Source organism: Plectropomus leopardus, chromosome 8, assembly GCF_026936395.1.
Source record: "Plectropomus leopardus strain MGB_pleo_1.0 chromosome 8, ASM2693639v1, whole genome shotgun sequence".
NCBI lineage: Eukaryota > Metazoa > Chordata > Actinopteri > Perciformes > Serranidae > Plectropomus > Plectropomus leopardus.
In genome coordinates, this window is record NC_142183.1 from 21,766,482 (window position 1) to 21,788,663 (window position 22,182).

Sequence of the window (22,182 nt, forward strand, 5' to 3'; positions counted from 1 at the left end):
ATAAATTGGCCACAATAAAATGTACAGTTGTATCCTATCCATCCATCTCATGCTCCATCATCACTTAAGGATTTTATTTACTCTGGTTCAACAGCTGGTTGGACCGTCTGCACGCTGACCAATAGGATCAGGCGCTGTTATCGGCAGAGAAAAAAAAATCCTTACAGTCGCCATGATATAGCAGCGGAAACGGGTGAGAAGTAGCTAGAAAACAAAAGAGAACACGCAGTCGTCCTCGCGATTTGGTATGCTCTTGCAGGTAATAAAGAAATCCTTCCTATGAGACCTGAACTGTTTTCAAACATCTCACCACAACCTTATTTTGACTTTAAAGGCGACCTGGTCGTTTTCCAAAGTAGGTCTTATTTGAATAGGAAGTCGGTCAGCTCCGAGTAATTGGGATCTGTTAGCTTTTAGCTAGCAAGCTAACTCGAGCTAAGCTAAATAGCTTTCAATTGCTTTCGAAACGAGCATTGTGTAGCATTGTGAGCTCGTTTGCTCAGTTTATTTCAATGATAGTGATTCTTGTTTCTGGAGGCTAGCTAGCGGCAGCTAACTAAATCGCTATTTCGTGGCCTACTGTTAATGCGCAAGTCAGTGCTTTGCTATTATGTAAACAACAATTGTGCAGTATCTCTTAATGTCATTTTGCTTCTTATTAGCTAACCCACTCGGGCAGGGTGTTTAAGTCAGCTAAGTAATTGCTGAATTTCACTAACTTCGCTTGTCCGTTGACCATTCTGCTAGTTAGCGAACGAGCTAGCTTTAGCTATTTAGCGTTTGTTATGTATAGTTTGATAGCTACCTATTTAGGTTAAGCTAGGCTAATCAGTTAGCGACAACGAGAGGAAAATTCGGCTAATCTTAGCCAGTGTTAGCTATATATACTCGTTTAAAAAATGCTGTTTAATTTTAAGCTCTTTGACCAATTAAAACGTTACAGTTAACATAGTTTGCTAAGTTCAGCGTGAAATGTATTGCACTATCGCACGCTGCTGAGTTTAATGTTGATTATTATGTAACTCCAATGAAATCTCAGCCCTCATTGGAAACAGGTTGATGTTTATTATAATATATTAAAAAATAATGATAGCAGCCTATTATGACTTTAACAATATCTTAGTCAAATCTCGTCATTTTTTAAATTTGAAAGGATACTTTTTATGTCTTGTGTAAACGTGTACATGTTGTACCTTCTTAAATGTCATGGCAAATATGAGTGCCATCAACGTACCTGATGAGCTAAACACACGCACACACACATACACACACAAACACACACAACATTTAACCCTGATTCAGGATATTCCAGCTTTACTCTCTGTGCAAGATTACTTAATTGATTTGCTATTGGTGGTATATTGGGAGTTCTCTGACTTTGTTCATGAATAATAATAATAAATCAAAATTATCTCTGCAGTGTTATAGGAATGCCCAAGGAAAAATATGACCCGCCGGATCCCAGGCGGATGTACACAATTATGTCCAGCGAGGAGGCAGCCAACGGGAAGAAGTCATACTGGGCTGAGCTGGAAATCAGCGGTGAGTTTTATTAGGGAGTTCCTAGTTTTGTTGGTAAAGTGGTTGTATTGAGTGTATCCTGTTCACACATACTTTTGATGTTGGCATAAAGCTTAATTATATTTGACTCTTTTTTTCCTACTTAAACTTGTAGTGTTTGTGTGTCTACCTTTTCATGTCACATTACAGCACAGGTACTTTGTCATTGTTAGAATAAGACATTGGTTCACTTAGAAACTCTGCACATGTCAGTCTCGTCTGCAGTTGAGGATTATTTTCATTATCAGTTAATCTGCCAATTACTTTCTTGATTAACCGCTTGGCCCGTGAAAATATCAGAAAATAATGTTAATCAGAGTTTTGCAGAGCCCAAGGTGACATCCTCAGACTTCTTGTTTTGCTTGACTAACAGCTGAAAACCCAAGGAAAAAAACTCAAACATTCAACATATATCCACCTTTTATACAGAACAAAAGCTGGGACCATTGAATGTTTGGCACATTTTCAAAAGTGTATTTAATTTTTTTTTTTTTTTTGCATTATCATAGTTGTTGTTAGTTTGCCTTCTGTTAATTTACAAATTGATTAATTGACTAATTATTTTGGCTTTAATCCTAAACTGTGTTTTGCAAGTGTTTAAAATAGGTTACAGTGAAACAGTTTCCCCTGGAGATGCAACATAGTGGTGTAATTTACAGTCTCATAACATGATTTTGTTTATCTATTTGGTATTTGGGGAAATGAAAGCAGGCCTATAATTATGCTCAAGCATCGTCTATATCATTGTGAAATCAGTCAACCCACATTGACCCCTTCACAGCAATGCGAAGCGAGTTATTTCATCCTTTTCCTTTTCCGTTAGTGGAGTAATGGTTGGATACTGAGATGAATTTTCCTGCGTTTCCTTTTCTCATTGTCACTGCAGGCCGAGTAAGGAGTCTCAGCACAGCCCTGTGGTCTCTCACCCACCTCACTGCCCTGCACCTCAGTGACAACTCATTGTCACGCATCCCGCCAGACATTGCCAAACTACACAATCTTGTGTACCTGGATCTCTCATCCAATAAGATCAGGAGCCTGCCGGCAGAGCTCGGCAACATGGTGTCTCTCAGGTTAGTGAGTTTCTCGTTGGCCCTGTTATTGATGCACAGTGGAAAGGAGTATCTATCACAGACTGATCATGAATCTGGTTTTGGTGCTCACATATATTACACACTGGTGCTTGTCCTTATGGCAATGTGTTTGTTTTTTTTCAGTTAATCATAGATAAATTGGATATCTGCCCATTTTCTTTCACATTAGCCTGTCATGATAACTACTTTTGGTGGACAATATATTATCCTAGAAATAATTGCAAAACACGATATTATTGTCATTTTAAGAACAATGTATACCACTGATGGTAAAATATAATTGCTTAATAATGTAAGTACACCCTTTCAAAGAGCAATGCATTTTTAATTTTGTAATTATATTCAGACATTCAAATTGGAATGTAAAAATAAAATAATAAAAAATATCCTAGATAAATAAAACGTATATCCTCAATAAATTTCAAATAATTATCTTAAATAAATACAATAAAATCACAAAAAATAAAAAAAATTGACCTTTTTTGTGCTCTGTTAACAATAATTTATTGGGGTGGGGTGGGGGGCAGATTATCTGAAATTACTGAGGTATTTGGTTCAATGACCTTTCTGTGTGGTTTTTGTGACATTACACAGCTTGTGACAATTTTTATTCTAATCAACAAATTATTATAGAAATTACTAACTCCAACAAATCTAAGATTAAGGATGCATTTATTATTTTTTTCCTCATAAACACTGAAATGGCATCCCCCCTTTGCAAAAAACAAAAATAAATAAACCCAAAAAAAGTCCCTAAATTTAGAACTAAAAATCTACCCAATTAACGGAAATTAAAATAGCTGAATATTCAGAATCAGCTCTATCCCAAACCCTGCTCTTTATTCTGGCATACTGTTGGCTCAAATATTTGGGACATTCTTACATAAAAAAACAACAACAAAAAAAACATGCACGTCAACACAAGGGAAATGTCATACAGTATATGAACATTACCGCAATCATTTTTGACGACCTTGATAAGTCAATAAGGTTTTTAATGTGACCTTCCAAATTTTATTTCATATTAACAAGATCTGAAGTTGCAAAGTATGTTATGTCTGTGTAGGTTCTCAGTCATCCAGGTCATGGTAATGCGAAGTTTCTTTTAAAGTGGCAACTGAACTTGTTGAGGTTTCTTGAAGACGTTTCGCCTCTTCTCCAAAAGGCTTCTTCAGTCTTAAAAAGCCTTTTGGTGAAGAAGCAAAACGTTCTTCAGTTCTGAAGAAGCCTTTTGGAGAAAAGGCAAAATGTCTTCAAGAAACCTCAGCAACGCCAGTTTCCACTTTAAAAAGAGGTCGGACAAAGCATGTATGTCATAAGCAGATATTGTTTTTGAAAGGTAATGTTGATGGATGTTTCTCAGGAGGGCTGTTTTCTAATGATCAAATTCCCCAATGTCATCCACAGGGAACTGCTTTTAAATAACAACCAGTTGCGGGTTCTGCCATTTGAATTGGGAAAACTGTTTCAGTTACAAACACTGGGGTTGAAAGGTGAGTGGCTTATCAATGAAATTTTGTAGTCATTGTAGCCTTAAAACTCCATTGTTCTCTGTGCAATCATTCAGCCTGCGTTGCTTTTCCTTCGCCAGGAAACCCACTTGCACAAGAAATTATGAGCCTCTACCAGGAACCTGATGGCACGCGGAGACTGCTCAACTACTTGCTAGACAATCTGGCAGGGGCTATTAAGCGCAGTGAGTCCCTCCTCTCTCTGGCAGTTGGCATTTGGAACCCTATGGCTTATCTATGTTGAAGACATTGTTTTACGTTTGTTTTCATGTTGTCACCGATTCTGAACCATTTTCTCCCTTTGCTCAGTACCGACAGAGCAGCCCCCAGCCCGGTCATGGATCTCACTCCAGGAACCAGACCGAACACGAGCCTCAGGTAAGGGAAACAAGCATGAAACATGATTTTGAACAGATGCACATGGACTAAGCAATCTTCTTTGTAATACACAGCTGTTCTATAAATAAAGATCCAGCTTGTGTCCATAACTGTCAACCAGATTTATTTGTTATACTTCTTACACTTGCAGTGTAGTTTATTTAGACATCCGTGGCTGGATCTGATCAAAACAAACATATTGTACAGTTTCGCCAAAAGATCAGTAGGTCTTTGGCAAATATATACGGTCTTCCAGTGTTGGCCTTGGGTTGAACACTTACTTATGTTGGTTGACTGTGTTATTTTAACTGACTCAGTACTCAGTGCTGTTAAACAGATGGCTGCACCATTGCTGTGTGTTTTTTAACTCCTCGTCAAACTGCAGTTCTATACAGAATTTTGGTAGAAATAGTTAAAACAATACATACAACAATACAGTTTGGATGTCTTACCAAAATTCTGTTTTTAGAAAACACAGTATCAAGTGGTTAGTGCTCACCTGGCTAACAAAATACTGCAAAAAAGACATTTTTTCTGTATAGGCTGGACGAAGTGTATAAGGAAAGGGTCGGATTTTATTTTAATCTAGAGGCTAGTCTAAAGTGTGGAAATGCCGCCCCTCCTTAAAATATTTTGAGGCAACCAAAGATCATCAACTTCTTAAGTATTTCTGTGATGCTAAGTGGTGCCTTTTGTCTGCTTGTCCCCCTCAGCACTGTTCTCTGTGATGTGCTACAATGTGCTTTGTGATAAGTACGCCACACGACAGCTATATGGCTACTGCCCCTCTTGGGCTCTAAACTGGGAGTACAGGAAGAAATCCATCATGCAGGAGATATTGGGCTGCAATGCAGACATCATAAGTTTGCAGGTGAGTGATGGATGTCGAAGCATGTTTTTCTGTTTTCAAGTATAGCAATACAGATCCAACGGTTTTAAAAAAAATGGGTTGTTTGGTGGGACTTCTACATACATCAAGTTGACACAATAAAAGCAACACCTGTAAAAAGTTATGCAATCTAATAAATACTCCCTTTGCCTAGCACTGTCCAAAGTCCCACTGTCCTGTGTTGACACTGTTAACACTCGCCACCATTGTGTTATCATTTTCTCATTGACCTGGAATGAAATTTAGGTTTACATGTTTTGCATTTTATTAGGAAGTGATTATTGTACTATTGTCATAATTTGATTATGTTTTAATGTGTGAAGATGTTGGGTTGAGAGGGTGCTGTCATCTTGGTATATCTTGTTAGGCTTTTTTATTTTATTTTACTTTTTTAAATCTGAGTTAAAGAGTTTTTTTTTTTTTGCCTTTTTTAGGCATGTTATGATACCAGAAAGTCGTATGCCAATACCAGTGAAATACCCGAAATACCCAACTCAATACTAAGAAAAAAAAACAAAAACAAAACATATACTTCTCTATTATAGACATTTAAATGTTACAAAAAACAACAGTTGCATGCAGACTTAAGGTAATGACTATGAAATAAATTACAAAAAACAGAATTAAAATTTACTTTGAATTTGAAATACGTTTGGATGTGAAGTAAAAGTGTTTCCTCCTGTAATCTGAAAAGTTCAGTGTCACTGTTTGCATACTGTTTTTGGGAATCTTTGCCTCAAATGCAAAGTTTTTTCAGACACAACTCTTAGTGTGTTTGTTTTTGACGAGTCGAGAAAGAGCTTTGGCTGAAGCAGCACCTGTCGCCATCTTTCATGTGTTGTCGTTGTTTTGTGCTGGCCGGCGTTTTTCTTCTTCCTCGGGCATTTAAAGGCAGACTTTAACACTAGTAGTTATATACACTAATCCTGTCAGGTCCAGAAGAATTTCTTCCCCAATATTTGCATCACTGGAGAAAAACTAGTATCGTCACATTTACAGAATTTTGGCATCCACTTGGTACTGAAGCATCGGTTTTCGTGGCATTTCGTGGCATCTCCTAACAAGAAGAAGTTAATAAAAAACTTAAATAACTTAAAAAAATGTATATTCATTTTTCACATGTGTATACTATAACAAGGAGCAGGACTAGTATCTACAACACAGATGGTTGAGAATTATTCCCAAACACTTTCTCTGTTCAGCCGTTTCTCCTTCCTGCACTACTTTTCAGACGTTAACAGCTGTTTCTCTTGCTTCAACTTGTGTGATTTGATATGTCCTTTCAATGAAAAGGTATCTTACACCATCTTTTATTTTTTGTCAGTCTTTTATTAAAGAGTTCAACTTAAAATTGCTGTTTTGTTCTCTTTGGAAGTGGGTGTTCAATATTTGCATGACTGTTGGTCTTTACTGTTGTCCATCCTAACACTTGTTTCTTGTTAATTGCAGGAAGTTGAGACGGAGCAGTACTACAGTTTTTTCTTGCCTGAGCTGAAGGAGCAGGGATATGACGGGTTCTTCAGTCCAAAGTCACGAGCCAGGACTATGTCAGAGTCGGACCGTAAACACGTGGACGGTTGTGCAATTTTCTTCAAGACAGAAAAGTATGTACTCGCAAATTTTGCAGTTATGAGCTGTTTTAACGTGTCGATTTGCCTAATTAGACAGAGAATTGCTTGTTAAATCTTCTCAGCATTTTAAAATACATTTTTTGATTTTTTTTGTCTAAATGCCATAATTGCTGACAGTCTGAATTCGGTACATGACTTTGTGTCTAGTGTAGTTATGGTATGAGGATAGGATTAGAATAGCTCCAAATATTGTTTGAGTGATTAATACAGCGTTATTTTGGTGCTATTATATTTGATCCTAAGCCTCTGAGATTTTCCCACTTTGACAGAGACAATGATTCTAATAGAGAAAATAGATATTTTATTGTGAGCCTTGCTCTTCTGGTCCTACCTGTAATGCTGGGAAACTGAAACTTATGCTATAGTTTTTATTGTTGTGTGTTAATGGTGTCTTGTGTCCGTTGAGCGGTGAATCAGCTGGGTGGAGCTACCACCGCTGGCCTGCCTAACCAGTTAGATTATTCTGTAAATGAGAGGGTCTATTTGTTTTAGCCTTCAGATGCTGATGACCTTGATTGTACTCATCTTGGTGAATATTTGTGTCAGTTTATCTAAGTGTTTACTAGGGGTGTAAATCACTGGTTTCATCACGATACGATATTATATCGATACTTTGGACAACGATATGATATTTGCTGATATCACAAAGTCTACCACAATACAATTTCGATTTGATTTAGGGGCCTGCGATCAATATGGGCTGATATTATCTACTAATTTAACACAGGGGGTTACAGGAGGAGCTGCCACCTTTGTCTTAATTTTTGGCCAGAAAAGATAAAAACAACATATACATAATTGGAAATAAGTAAAACTGGTTTATTCTGTTTGAAAATGCTTTCTGGAAAAAATGTTTTCATCGTAATTCAAGCCATGATTTTTTTTCCTAAAACTTCAGGTGTGTCTGACTTGAAGACAAACTTCTCCCAACATCCTCAAAACGTGGATTGACAACAAGATCTTTTCACTATAGTATAAAATTCAATATTAACTATAAAGAATTGTAGACAAAACAACTGTAGGTCACATTTCCCCCACATATACAACATGCTAACATTATGAGCATAAGCCTATGGCATTTTGCATTGCAGAAATTAGCTTAGCAGCTAGCGGTGTTTTCCTCTACTCATAAGTTAACCAACTTACTATTATTTATGCTTTGTCTTATACACCACTGGTTTAAGTCTGCATCTCCTGACAGAACAGATGATTTTCAGTCTTACGTGCACGCAACATTTTCAGTCAACATTGTTGAAACAGAGCAGTTAACGTAACTTAAGCAAGAAGTCCGTGAAGTGGCTCCGCAGGTACACCGTGTTTCTTCAGTACAGCTTTTGCTTACATATGACATACGCCGTCTGTTGACTAGCAGTCTCTCCGAAAACAAAGCTTTTCCACATTGATGATTTATTCCAGAGTAAAGGGCATTCTCATCATCATCTTTCTCTTGGCTGATCGCCATCTGCCCGACAGTGTGTGACGGTGACACAGAATTTCAAAATAAGAGTGCATCTAAAAGAGGATGATGTGGATCAATGTTTACACTTTGCATCCACGATACATGATCATTGCTCATTTAATTAATATATCAGTGCAGATCGATCGATCATTACATTCCTAGTGTTTACCCTGATTTCACACTTCAATGCAGTTTCCTGTAAAACTCATAGCAGATTGCATAGTTGTCAGCCTAGATTCTAAGGCTTGATGTTGGCAGTATTCTTTAAGTGAGGCTCTGTTTATACCATAGCACATAGATTTGACTACTGAATGAAAACATTGTGCATGGTTGTTGTGGAATATGAAAGTGGTTTCATGCTTTTATGAGTTTTCCGTAAATACTAAGAAAAACACGCACATGATAGACCACGACATTAGTGGAGTATTTCGCATGAAAGCACTTTTAGATTGGAAGTTAGTTGTTATCAATGAATCCTGAGCTGTTTAATTTTGATTTAATTAAAGGGGAGCCCTATCGATTCGACACATGAAAGTCTGTTTACAGGTCTTGCGGAGCTTGACTGCATTTGTGAAAATAGTTACATAAAGCCTTTTCTGGCTCCAGAGGGAGCAGGGTGAACTCAGATAAATTTCCTTAGGTGATTTTTAGAGTTGAAAACAAAACTCTGGTAGTGTGGCGTTAGAGAGAAGTCAGTTCACCTGACCTCTGTAGCTGCTCTTCATCTCTGTTTGTGGCTAGAGGCTTTATTTGCCGCGACTAGATAACAGGAAAATCTCTTGACTGAACTGTTGATGGACAGATTGCATTGTGGGTAATGTAAGTGCCTGGTTTTGACAAGAAAGAAATGTGTGGAACAAATACAAGGACAATATTTCTGGTTCTACTGCAGTGATGTTGATGTTATTGATGGTTTGTTTTTTTTAACTGTCCAGCATGACTCTGACAATGTTACAAGAGTGCATTTCTGAATAGGTGAAGTACAAACGATAAAAAAAAAATAACTCCAGAGCAGCCTAGTTTTGAATATTTTTATGTGACAAAAAAGTGATATTGAAATATGTAAGATAGCTTTTTTTTCTAAATATATAGCTTAGCAATTGATAGATGGTGTCACAACAACAAAAACTTGAATTAATTCAGTTATTCATTAGCCGTAACCTTAGGCAGCGGCCTACCCCAGCTGACACTGGGCAACAGGCGGTACACCCCACACAGGTCGCCAGACTATCACAGGGCTGACACAGATACAGACAACCATTCACATTCACACCTACAGGCAATTTAGAGTCACCAATTAACCACATTTAAGTTTGCTGCAGTATGCCCACAGCAGAACATGTGTATGATAATAAAATGAAGCTGCTCAGCTGACCATAGAAAAGGTATGGCATGATGAAGAAATTATCAAACATTTTAATACATTTGGGACAACACCTGTGTTACCAATTTGCATGAGCAGTGCTGCTGACGCGCAGCACATCTCTATAAAATAGTGGCTCGCTGATTTTTTTTTTCCATGTGACGCATGCAGTTGTCAGCTGACATGGACAGTGAAATTGGTGTTTGAATTTATTTTGACTCTATGCCATCTTTTATTGCAGTTTCAATGTCTCTGTCTGTCACAGACATTTGGAAGTACAAATATAGTTGTTAAACTCAACCTACCCTGTTTCCATTTTAAAATAAATGCCCTCTGATAACATTCTGTCGACAGAATCCCTTCAGTTGTCGACACAAGGCATTTTACTGTGAAACATTTGCAGGGCCGTGTTGTTGACAATGCAGGAGCTTGCAAAGCTTCATAAATAAGTGAAGTATGTACTTTTCATTTTGGAAATCTAGTTCTCATAGAAGCAGGTAGCTCTGCAGCAGCGCCGCAGTAACAATACTGTCAGTGTGAAAACCGTGCAAGACGCAGCAGTTTGTCAAGGTTGACATTATGAGCTGCTCACGCATACAGTGGTCTGGATGTTAGTGATGTAACCAACTTGTTTCCCCACATGTACATTATTAGGTTTCCTCTTTGCATTGAATTTAAATCAGAAATGTTACTAAAGTGGTGGTGAAATCTGGCTCCTGCTACTCTTCTGCTGCTGCTGTAAGTAGAAAACACTTTGGTTTATAGTAGTCGCGTCCTTCATCCGCCTAAGTATTGATTAAGAAAGCAAAACTGTGGTGGGCAAGCAATGTAATCGGTGAACATCATATAATGCCAGTTACCGCAACAAGCCTACCATGGAAGGAGCGCACATCTGTGTGGGATTGTGTTGCTCTTCTCCATTTTTACTCAGCTAGTCTATTTTTTTTATTTTTTTCCCCCTCTTGTTTCACAATGGCCCTCCAACAGATAAAAACTACATAAAACTGTGTAAAAACTAGTACAATCAATGTAAAAAGTGCTGAAAATGAATGCCTCATTGTACAAGAGGCAATGTGTTGCCGCTGACTAACCTTGTGGATTGACAGTCAAATTAATGCACTCTGTTGTTAAAACAATCTAGTAGATTTTTTTCAGTATCGGTTAATATTGCTCATGCTTCCAAACCCTGCATAATCAACTATTATCACTTGGCAAAACTCAGAACACACAAAGTGCAATTGGCAGCAACCACATACTACAAAGACAAAGTCTGTGTATCAGGTAAAAAAAAAACCACCCTGACTACATGACGCATAATGTCTGTGCCTCCTGTATTTTGGCTGTTTGAAGCTCAGTTCAATGTTTACGTCATTGTGTAACCCTTAATACTAAGCTTTTTTTTTTTTCAGACAGTTTTTCCTAATTGTACAGAAGTGGATAACAGTATTAGCCCTAAACTGAGAGTGTTGGTGAAGTAAAAGCAAAGCAAATAGCCTGCCTTATTTGCATTGTACACTAACTTTAAAACTACAGAAGGCTGAAGCTTCATCTGTACAGCAGCTGGTTGTACTGATCTGTGTTTTTCTGAAGCAGGATAAGTCACCATTACATAGAGTGGACACTACCAGCCTTATAAAGTGTCCACACACCCATAGAAACATTAAATGAAGTAAATAACTAAAATATAACTATTGTACTGCAGTGTCAATGTTACAGAAATGGAGAGGCCCAATTGTATGGGCAAGTAGGAAAATTGTTGTTGCTGCCAGTATTGGCGTATAAATTGTTATGCTGCACTACATCCCATTTGCTCTGGTATTTAGAGGCATCAAGTTTTGGCAAATTAACTAAATGTGACTCAGTCTGGGGAACTATCTCAGTGCTTTGGGAGAATTTTAGTCTCTGTTAAACAGTAAGTCAGTTAGCTGCGAAAAAATGAAAAATACATAATTAAAGTGTTACATTAGCCATTGTAGCTGCAGTAATTGCAAGCCTTAAGATTGCACCACTTAGTTCATATGCTTTGTTTTGCCTTTCAGAGGTCCTTGATTCTTATCCGGAGTGCAACTGTTAGAATCCAGGATCTATTTGCAGCATCTCATAAATTATGTGCTTGTCTTCATATATTTATTCCCAGCACTGCATGCAGAACTAGTGTTAAGTCCTCTCTTCTTTGTCTCCTTCTGTTTATCTCCAGGTTCAGCGCAGTTCAGAAGCACACAGTGGAGTTCAACCAGCTGGCCATGGCTAACTCCGAGGGCTCAGAGGCTATGCTGAACAGGGTGATGACCAAGGACAACATCGGGGTAGCTGTACTGCTCGAAGTTCGCAAAGAGATGATGGAGGCCTCCTGTGAGTGGACACTATTCTGATCTTTCATTTAGAGATGCCAGGCACACAAATAAGATCCACTAATCCTGAACTGACTTTTGTCTGAAATTCACTGAGAGGCTTGAGTTACAGTAAAAAGATTGTAGCTGGGGTTACACATACCCGTGGTCCATAAACAACCGTTATTATGGCACTGTATTTCATGAGTCATAATTCCTCTGTGTCACTTCTCCCTGCTTTCTTTTTCCCTTCTTTCAGCTGGAAAGTCACTCCATGGTATGGAGAAGCAGCTGCTCCTGGTAGCCAATGCCCACATGCACTGGGACCCAGAGTACTCTGACGTCAAGCTGGTCCAGACCATGATGTTCCTGTCCGAAGTGAAGAACATAGTGGACAAGGCCACACGCAGCCTCAAGTTGTCCTCTGTCTCTGGTGAGACCAATGCCATTCCACTGGTGCTGTGCGCTGACCTCAACTCCTTACCTGACTCTGGTAAGTAATAAAGCTGTGCTTCATCCAACCACATGGAGTTTGTATAAAATTTGAACATGCTTTGAAGATCCTGCAACAGTGACTATGGGTGTAACCATACTCAGAAGTCACGGTTCGATTGATGCCGCAGTGTCAGAGTCACGGTTCAGTGAGAGTTAGATACAGCGGCGGAAAAAAACACAAATGCATAAAGATTCATTTCTCTTCATTTTTGCACAGAGTATAGTGTCAAAAACAGTCAAAATCCTGTTGCTATAGGGACTGAGGTCACATTTTGCATCTCCACTATTTTGATAATTGATTAAATGTTTTTTTTCTCACAAAATGTCAAACAAATTAGGAAAGTCAGTAAATAACATTCTCACCCTTTTCAGGCCAAACAGTCAGTTAATTGAGAAAACAATCTGCAGATTAATCAGTAATCTAAGTAATTATTACTTGCACTGGTCTTGTTTTTGCAGTTTCTTAGCACTGGATAAAGCCACTCATGAAATACATTATACCAAGACCTTCTGGCACATATTTGATTTCAAAATCTTGTAAATTTCAGTTCAGCAGTGACCATATACTAAGTGGTGGTAGTGAAAACATCCATAAATAAGCACCCACCTCACCTGCATGTGTCTAATTTATTAGTTTATTATCTTGAAGGATTTGCTCCTTTTTATCACTGTGACCTTGATTTCTTTACATGTCACATCTCCATGTTGAAAGTGAAGTTGACCTGTAAAGGTATCAGGCTTTCCTGCTTCAGTTTTGCTGCAGCGCTCATTTTAGACCCCACAGGACCTGATAGATATCACACACATTTTATTTAGCCAATTGTTCCAAATGTGCCAAAAGATTACCATATGCAAAATTGTTTCTCTATGCAAACAGTGGGATGTGGATGTGAGAAAGGGGGGTTGAATAACTGCTTTTATCTTACAGCAAACACTGCAAGAAAAGCTCTTTAGCAGTGCCTGTGGTGACGCCAGGACCGATTTGGTTTGGTCTGTTGTGCCATTTGAATTTTCTTGATTCAGATTAGGATTGATAAAGAGCATGAAGCTCCAAACATCACCTCAGTGGGAACTCAGTACAATATCAATGGCAGCATAGTTGACTCTGCGGACTGTGTTTTTCCATCTTTTGCATTATTTCTTGTCCAGCACCCAGTGTTCATCCTCTGGATGTGTATGCTTGTGTAAAACTTTCACAATAACCACATGACCGTAATACTGCATTCATGTGATGGCTACGCTTATTACTGCTATCACCACAATTACACAATTAATTTTCTCTTTCTTTCTTTCTTTCTTTCTTTCTTTCTTTCTTTCTTTCTTTCTTTCTTTCTTTCTTTCTTTCTTTCTTTCTTTCTTTCTTTCTTTTTCTTTCTTTCTCCGGTGAAAATGCATATGGTGTGTGATATGAAATCTACAAACACAATAATCATCGTTCAGTTATCATCATTGACTGTCTTTCATCCTGTCTTTTGGAGAGAAAAAAATCCATTTTTTTGTCACCCCATGTTAAGACTGCAAGTGTATCAGATTTGTTTTTTGGTTGCAAGCCTCATCCAACAGATGTGCTGTCATGTGAATCTATGCAGCTGTCTGAACCACACTCGGTCAGCCTCATATCTCATGGGCCGTACCAGATCTGAAGCGTTTATTTACGATGATGTGCGCCTAACCGTGAGGTCGGCGCCCAAAAAGAAGGCATTGTGCAACCTTAGGTGGAGCGGAGTGTCCTGTCTCTGGAGTTAGTCATTATGTTTGACCTGTCCCCCTCACCTCCTGCCCACCCCAATGTAGACTTTCTTGCTCTTTATACTATGGTAGTTGCTCTGATCGTCAAGAAATGCCACCGCCGCATCCGTGTCATTCCACTTCAACTCAGTGCGTCAGTGTTTGACACCGTGGGCCACAAGCGGTGGTATTTGATGAATTGAGAGTGAGACTGGGTTGATTGAGAGGCTGCAGTGTTTATTCATGGCCAAACTGTGACCGACGCCGTACATTTACTAGACAACTTTACTGCTAACCTTTCCCTCTGCTCTGATCACCAGCGCCTGTCTGCCTCAAATGCAGCCACTGTCAAACTCTCTCTGTTGCTCAACCACACACTCACAATACTCTTATTCATGGTTCCCACAGTCATGGAAAACCTGGGAAAGTCATGGAATTTCAGTCTCATTTTCCAGGCCTGGAAAAGTTTAAGAATTAGTAAAAAAAAATCATTGAAAGTTTCTTAGGAGTCATGGAATTTTGTTGTGTGTACCTTCAGGGATAACCTTTTCAATGTGATGCAACAGAACAGTGAAATCATTTTCTGTATGTTAGCCGTTTACATTACGTAGCTCCAATATGCGTTGACGTAAGGCTGTGCGCGATATTGTTGCCGCGTCAACATTGCGATGCTCAATAGTGGAATTAAATGACATGCAATACCAAGTAAGGGAAATTAACTTAAACAACTTAGTTGCTGCTTGATAAAAATGGAAAAAAACAGTTTCTTTTATTTTCCATGAGTAATACAGGCCAAGCCTTTAAAGTAAGTAAGTAAGTAAACGTGTATATGTGATGTAGTGTGGCAGCATCTGTTACGGGAAGCGAGACTCCCGTAAGCGTTTTGTGTTTTTGTGTGTGTGTGTGAGTGTGAGTGTAAGAAAGTACTGTAACAGATGACAAGTGCCACAGACGTAGTGAAGCCCGTGCCTCTCCATAATGACTTTGTTTTTTTATGGAGTCGAGGAAAGTTTTTTCAATTTTGTCCATGAAAATGTGTGGGAACCCTGCTTTTAACATAATCATATGCATTAATGTTTGGAAAAAATGGGTAGGGATGCATTGCTTGTTCACTGTGTTAAAAAAAAAAATCCATACTGCCACAGCCTTTATTCTTCTGATGACAACTTCTCCCCTCTGTCCAGGCGTAGTGGAGTACCTGAGTACTGGTGGGGTGGACTGCACCCACAAGGACTTCAAGGAGCTTCGTTATAGCGACAGCCTGACCAAATTCAACTGCAATGGCAAGAACAGCACGTCCAACGGCAGGATCACACATGGCTTCAAGCTAAAGAGCGCCTACGAGAACGGCCTGATGCCTTACACCAACTACACCTTCGACTTCAAGGTGAATGAACTGACAGTACAATTATTGTTTTTTTGAGGTTATGGTTGTTTTTAATGTTGCTTGTTTTTAAAAGTTACCCGTGCTTTTATTTCAAATAGAATAGATAATTACAATGCTCTTTTTACTGCTCTTCTGAAACAGTCATTTGAAAAACTTATTCAGAATTGTTTCACTAGACTTTTAGCCAAAACAATGAATAGAGAGCATATTAGTGTTGATGTAGCTACACTCCACTGGCTGCCAGTAACTTTTAGAATAGATTTTAAGGTTCTTTTACTTGTTTTTAAAGCTCTTAATGAGTCGGGACTTGCTTATATTGCAGACTCTCTCTCGTTCTATAATCCTTCACAAGCTCTCATGTCTTCTGCTGTTGGGCTTTTAAGTACACGCAGTTGTACACACAAGAAAGCAGGCAGCACAGCTTTTGTTAACTATGCTCCAAAATTATGGAACACCCTTCCAAAAGACTTGCGAGAAGCGGGCTCGGAAAATATTTTAAATTACAACTGAAAGCCTATTTAGTATTTAATTAATGTAACTATTATGTCAATTCCCTCATTTTAACTATTGTTATTGGTCACTGTACTTTTTATCTTCACTTTTATATTTTGTTTATTACTGACTGTCTTTTATTGTCTAATCTTTGCTTTTGTGTCGCATCTTTATCATGAAGCGCTTTGAGCAGCATCCCATCCCCATGAAAAATGCTCTGTAAATTATTATTATTATTATTATTATAACTCCATATCAAAGTTGTATGTATCTGCTCTTCTCTCCCCAGGGTGTCATCGACTATATTTTCTACTCCAAGCCTCACCTGAACGTGCTGGGTATCTTGGGCCCCCTGGACCCCTCCTGGCTTGTAGAGAACAATGTCAGCGGCTGCCCACATCCCCACATCCCCTCCGACCACTTCTCCCTCTTAGGCCAGCTGGAGCTGCTCCTGCCCAACGTGCCCCCCCAGGTCAACGGGCTCCATCTGCCTGCACGCAGGTAGTGAGTCCCTGCCACACCACCAGGGGGAGCTGCAACCACAGCCTCTCCCTTTCAAACCCTCCTCCCTCCCACTACCAGCTCTTCCCTCCACCATACCGGAGGAGGAAGACAAATACACAACCTGTAAAATATTCGTACAGTGAGGTCTGGCCGACAGGGATTTCGTATAATGTTATAGATATTCTATATTTTTCTTTTTTTCTTTCTCCGTTTTTCTTTTTTGTTCTTTTTTTAACTGCTCGATTCAGTCCTGTCCGTGTATCATAATTTGTGTTTTGGACTCCCTTTCCTCCTCAAATCCACCCACCCACTTTGCTTCTGTCTTTCAAACTAGAGGGGATGGTAGCTCATTCAGATTTGTCACATGGGGCACTGTTTGGTTTTAGAGCAAAGGGGGGAAATTCGAAGCGGCTGAGGGGAAGACATTCACCGGAAAAGTTCCATAGCTGATGGTCTGCCTGTCTGTCTGTCCTGTATAAATCTGAAACCAGCAAAGACAGCAGACTTGTCAGTCTCAGACCTCCATCACTGGCTTGTGCTTGTTTTCCCCTGTACTCTAGGTAGCCTGCATACTTTCTTAGTCTTTCCAGGATGCAGACATTTGTCGAGTCAGATGTTGTTGGGTTAGAGCAGCTTTTAGCTGGTAGTTCAGCGTCCCTGGAGGTGGATGTAGCGCAGCTCGTTCGAGGTGAGATTTCCTGCTGTCATTCTGTGGTGCTGAGGCCTTTTTGTGTGGTCACGGCCTCCCGTGGTGCTACAAGATAGTCTACACCTCTGACCCCGGTCCTGGTGCATTAGCTACCAAACCCACAGATGCCTCAAGAACCAGACGTCCGAGAACTACAGTTGCCCAGTTTCACATGGGCTGTATGTAGTGTTAATTTGTGAAGGAAGGATGTGGTGAGAAACTGAAGGCAGCTACCATTCTGTTTGCAGACTGTTTTCACCCCAGCTTGTATAGTTGTTAGGTTAGTCTTGTGCTTAGGAGCTCATGTGGCCCACGTCCCCCCATTTTTTGGGCAAAGGGGGAAGGGATTTAGGCTGATGGGCAAAGCGATGAGGGGCTTTCACAAATCTTTTTTTTTGTCTGGATTGCTATTAGGCAGAGAGAGCGAGTAATGGCTGATACACAGGAGTAAAACCAGCATTCCTCTCACTGTCTGGAGTTGCCATTCAACTCCACACATGCAAGCTTACACACACGCACACACACATTACACAGGTAATTTGCAGACAGATCTGTAGCACTGTCTCCGAGGCCAGTAGTGACTTTCCCCAGCCATAAATTCCATACACAAAAGCAGTGGTTTTTTTCACAAGTGTTTGTACAGAATAGAAATCTAGACTCAGTCTTTACATGATTGTATATGAACCACAAAAGACCTGTTTTCTGGCGTTTTTTGTACGAAGAGTAAATTATGATCAGATTTGAAAAAAAAGATTGTATTGTAAACTATGGCTAAATTTTTATCCAGTTAATGTTAAGATGAATTGATATTACCAGCTTGTACAAAAGACGTAAGAAGAGGTTGTTCGAGGCGTTCACTGTCACTACTTTGCACTCCGTAGAGAATAACTGTAATTAATGTATCAGTATTTTTTTTTTCTCCCCCACCCCCGGCTGTTGATTTGAACGCCTGAACAACCTTTTCTCCTTTTATTTTTAAATACTGTTGACATTTGTGATGATTTTATGTCCTTTAACAAAACCAATAAATGTTGATTTCCTTTTTTATGAGCTGTGACAATGTTATGACGATGTGTATATCCTTCCTATTCATTGAGCTCTCTAGTAATCAGGTATGCTTTCTCCACCGACCCCTTCTCCTCTCTGTAAGGATCATGAGTAGGATGTCTTATCTTTATTAAAATCCACTCTCAGATTGTTTTGCTCCCTATTTTTTACCTTAGCACAGCTCCATGCCTAGACCCCCAAAATATCTAGCCCATAGCTCCTTCCCTGGCCATACATTTTAAATCTCCTTAAGCCTGTCCATCACCCTATACCCCCCAACCTCAACCACCCAACCTCAGACTTCCCTAACCCACTATATTACTCGAGCTGTGTCTTTTAACCCCCTTTGCTCAACCACTTTGTATAGTTCTCTTACCCTTGTCACTGCAGCTATAGTGCCATCTGTGGATCCCCTTCCTCTGTACTGGAAAAGTTGGAAGGCCCACTTTGCTCTGCTTCTGGATGAACAAGGGATGAGGGGCAGTGAGCTCAACTATTTCTCTCCAACACGTTGCTAAGAATCAAATTTGTTACATCCCAACAAATGAGAATCTGTCGTTGGTGAGACATGCTTTTGCACGGATACACCAGATGATGAGCACTTATTACATTCAGACGCAGCTCCCCTCACTCCCTTGCCCATCATATTAGCAAATAAAGACCTAATTTACTTTACATGTTGAAAGGACGTGTTTTAAAAAGCAAGAGGGAAGCAAGTGACTAGGAAGTTTAGTCCTCTTATCAAGGTTTCTTGTCCCATTTGTTTGCCCCCCCCCCCTTTACATTTTTTTTTCCTGAATGGCATTAGTATTGTAGTAGATTTAAAGGCTAGCTTTTTTTGTAAAGTGTGAATAAAAGATGTATCTCATGTTTCCTTTCTAAAAAGATATTGAATTGTGTTGTTGATGTGTAAATCATGAATTCTATGACGGTGTTATGTTTGCTACGTTGTTTTTACTTTTACTCAGAACTTTTTTGGTTTTTTTTTCCTCCCGCATTTACTTTTTCCCATCACAAACCAAATCCTCTGTAGAAATCATGATGAGATGTTGTCTTGGTGGGTTGATTGGAGGAGTTGAATGTTCCTGACCATGCCTCGTAGAAGGAATTATTGAGAGCTTGTCGAAGGAAAAGTACCTGCATCATTGGTATCAGTGAAAACTTACAGTGCAGGGATATTCAATTTGTTTATTCTCTTTTTTTTTTTTAAATTACTTTTCAGCTTTATTTTGGATGTTGCATGGCACTAGCTGGAGAGTGCTAGTGCCTGTAGTTTAGGGCAGCAGAGCTGTCTTTCTTAGTGGCTGCAGTTCAGCACTAGAGAACACTGTTCTGACTGGTGTAAAACATGTTTGTAAGACTAAGCTAACGGAGCGCCGCTGGTCGCTAGACTGGTCCTGTGATGATTTTAAGTACTACTAGTCCATTTCACTCTGTTCTTGTGCATCACAGTGGTTAAACCTGTTACACTAGCTAGCTACTATTGATAGTCACTGATTTGACTCTTATGTCTTTTTGGTTTTTGACTCCCCCTCTTACCTCCCCGTCTCCTCCTCCTCCTCCTCATCACCCTCTTGTTAAACCACAGACTATGGCTTCTGACTGAAAATCTGGCAAATCACAGAGCTGAGTTATGTCACCGTGTAAGCTTCAGCGAGTGATCACATTGTTGGCTTTGTGCTTTTCCACTGTTGCATTGTGTTTCATAGTTGGCTTGTTTAGACGTAGAGTAATTTCCCAGGCTGCATCTCTTTGTAATGGTGCACACCAAAGCTGCTTGTAGTCCAGTTCTCTGTTGTAGAGCGAGTTCTTTCACACACCGGTCGCATTTTTATCCGAATCATAGTCTTCATGAAATGTAGGGCTGTAAGGAAAGCAAGGTACTTTTGTCCTTTTTCCTTGAATTACATCAGTACATCGTATCCATATTCATACTCCTGTTGGGGTTTGGTTTCTCGATCCATAAACTTCTTTTAAAACGCATCCTTTTCCAAAAAAAAAAACAACTTGGCAATAATACCCAGAAACGTTCAAAATGGGTTTTTAAATATTTCATGTGGAAAATGTAGCTATTTCATCTTTCAAACTGTGGTCTTTTTTTATTTTTTGCTCTCGAACTCTCAATCTTAAACCTTCAAGACCATTTTTGTTACCTTTCTTTTCCCCTTTTTATCACCCATCTTGTATATTTGCTCATGTCCTTCTTCCCTGCCGATTTAGTAGTAGTTGTTCAATGATCAGGATTGTCTATCTGTAGTCAGCTGAGTACATATATTGATCTGTGTCACTGTGTTTATGCACTGGACCAACTATTGTTTACCATTCATGAAATACCAGCAAAAAAAAATACTGACAAAACACTTGCACAATGTTGTAGAATGTCCATTAATCCAGATGAGAAATCAAGGCAGCTGTTTTCAAATCAACACATACTGTTTTAAAAAGAAACTGAATGGTAAACAATGCTTTCTGTTGTACCCCTTAGCCGTCCTCTCGATTCTCTTCGGACTAGTTTTGTTCTTTTATTTTTTGTTTTTTTCTGTTTTGACTACAGGTTCTGCTTGTTTCCTTTACACCTACCTATGTATTTTCCTACTTCTGGTTGAAAATAAATTCTATATTATCTGTTTAAAGCTGTGTCACCTCTTATTCTTTGCAATGGATATCGAAAATAAATTCTATATCTGTTCTCCTTGTATCCGGCTCCCTTTGCTTCCTTTTTTTTTCTCAGATCCTTTCCAGTCTTTTTCAGACTTGATTTAACACGCAACAGAAAGTGACTGTTATATTTTTAGTCTTCATTTTCTCCTCTTTCTCAGTCCAGTGACCTTATCAGCCATTTCAAATGTAGAAAACGTAGTAAAGCAAGCCGACTACTCGCCCCCGCTGTCTCACATTTTACATAATCCAAAAAATAATTCTGAGCTTTGTGTGGTGGTCGATGTTGAAGATGCAAGTGTGTCAAACAGCTGTCAGAGGCTGGATTATGCGGCCCAAGAGCATGTGGGTTTTCACTCCAAACTGAATTCTGCAGCAGTGGAATTAAATTATGTGAATATCAGTGGGTGTTTGGTTGGAATTAAAACCTGCTCGCTCACAGCTCACTGTGACACATTTGTCCAGACGAGTGGGTCAGAAAGACCTTTTTATTTGAAGCCTCTGTGTCAGCAAGTACACTCATTCCCCTGAAGTGTCCTTTAGTAAGACACAGAACCATTATCAGCACCACGGGTGCCGTTTTGTAGCCGAGCCTGACCTTTTGATTTTTCTCCAGGAGGGCAAATGAAAAGAGAATTTCCCATTGGGGATCAATAAAATTTAACATTAACATTTAATACCTAAAATAGCCCTGCAATGACAGTTTGTGTTTTATCATATGTAGACACACGGTGGAGCCAAAGGATCAGCTCAAGGCAGGCGCTAAAAACTGATCCGTCCATGTCATTGACTGAAGGAGTTGCAGTGCCAGGTCCAAACGAGTCACTGGTGGCTCATAACATCAGCTGGAGTGAATTTAGAGAGAAAAGGAACAGTGTGAGACAGAAAGTTGAGCAGGAAAGTTTAGTTTGAGCACAGTGGGAGCACAATAATAATCCAAGGTTTTATGAAATGCCAATACCGTACAC

The 22,182-nt window shown here is 39.3% G+C and overlaps 1 protein-coding gene across 1 annotated transcript; it reads left to right on the forward strand.

The window, feature by feature from the left end:
* The first annotated feature begins 127 nt into the window (after positions 1–127).
* LOC121947828 (CCR4-NOT transcription complex subunit 6) lies at positions 128–21,189 on the forward strand. The gene is made up of 12 exons (XM_042492966.2): positions 128–259; positions 1,421–1,542; positions 2,447–2,633; positions 4,062–4,147; positions 4,246–4,350; positions 4,475–4,543; positions 5,257–5,414; positions 6,882–7,036; positions 12,083–12,237; positions 12,475–12,708; positions 15,623–15,825; positions 16,607–21,189. Exons 2-12 carry the CDS (start codon positions 1,431–1,433, stop codon positions 16,820–16,822), a joined length of 1,680 nt encoding a protein of 559 aa, XP_042348900.1. The 5' UTR covers positions 128–259; positions 1,421–1,430; the 3' UTR covers positions 16,823–21,189.
* The last annotated feature ends 993 nt before the right edge of the window (positions 21,190–22,182 follow it).

What these genes read in the sequence shown, in the direction of transcription:
- LOC121947828 (XM_042492966.2), top strand. Translation starts at nt 1,431, where the DNA reads ATGCCCAAGGAAAAATATGACCCGCCGGATCCCAGGCGGATGTACACA. An exon ending in GGCAACATGGTGTCTCTCAG is followed by an intron (nt 2,634 to 4,061) that starts GTTAGTGAGTTT and finishes TGTCATCCACAG; the next exon opens with GGAACTGCTTTTAAATAACA. An exon ending in AGACCGAACACGAGCCTCAG is followed by an intron (nt 4,544 to 5,256) that starts GTAAGGGAAACA and finishes TGTCCCCCTCAG; the next exon opens with CACTGTTCTCTGTGATGTGC.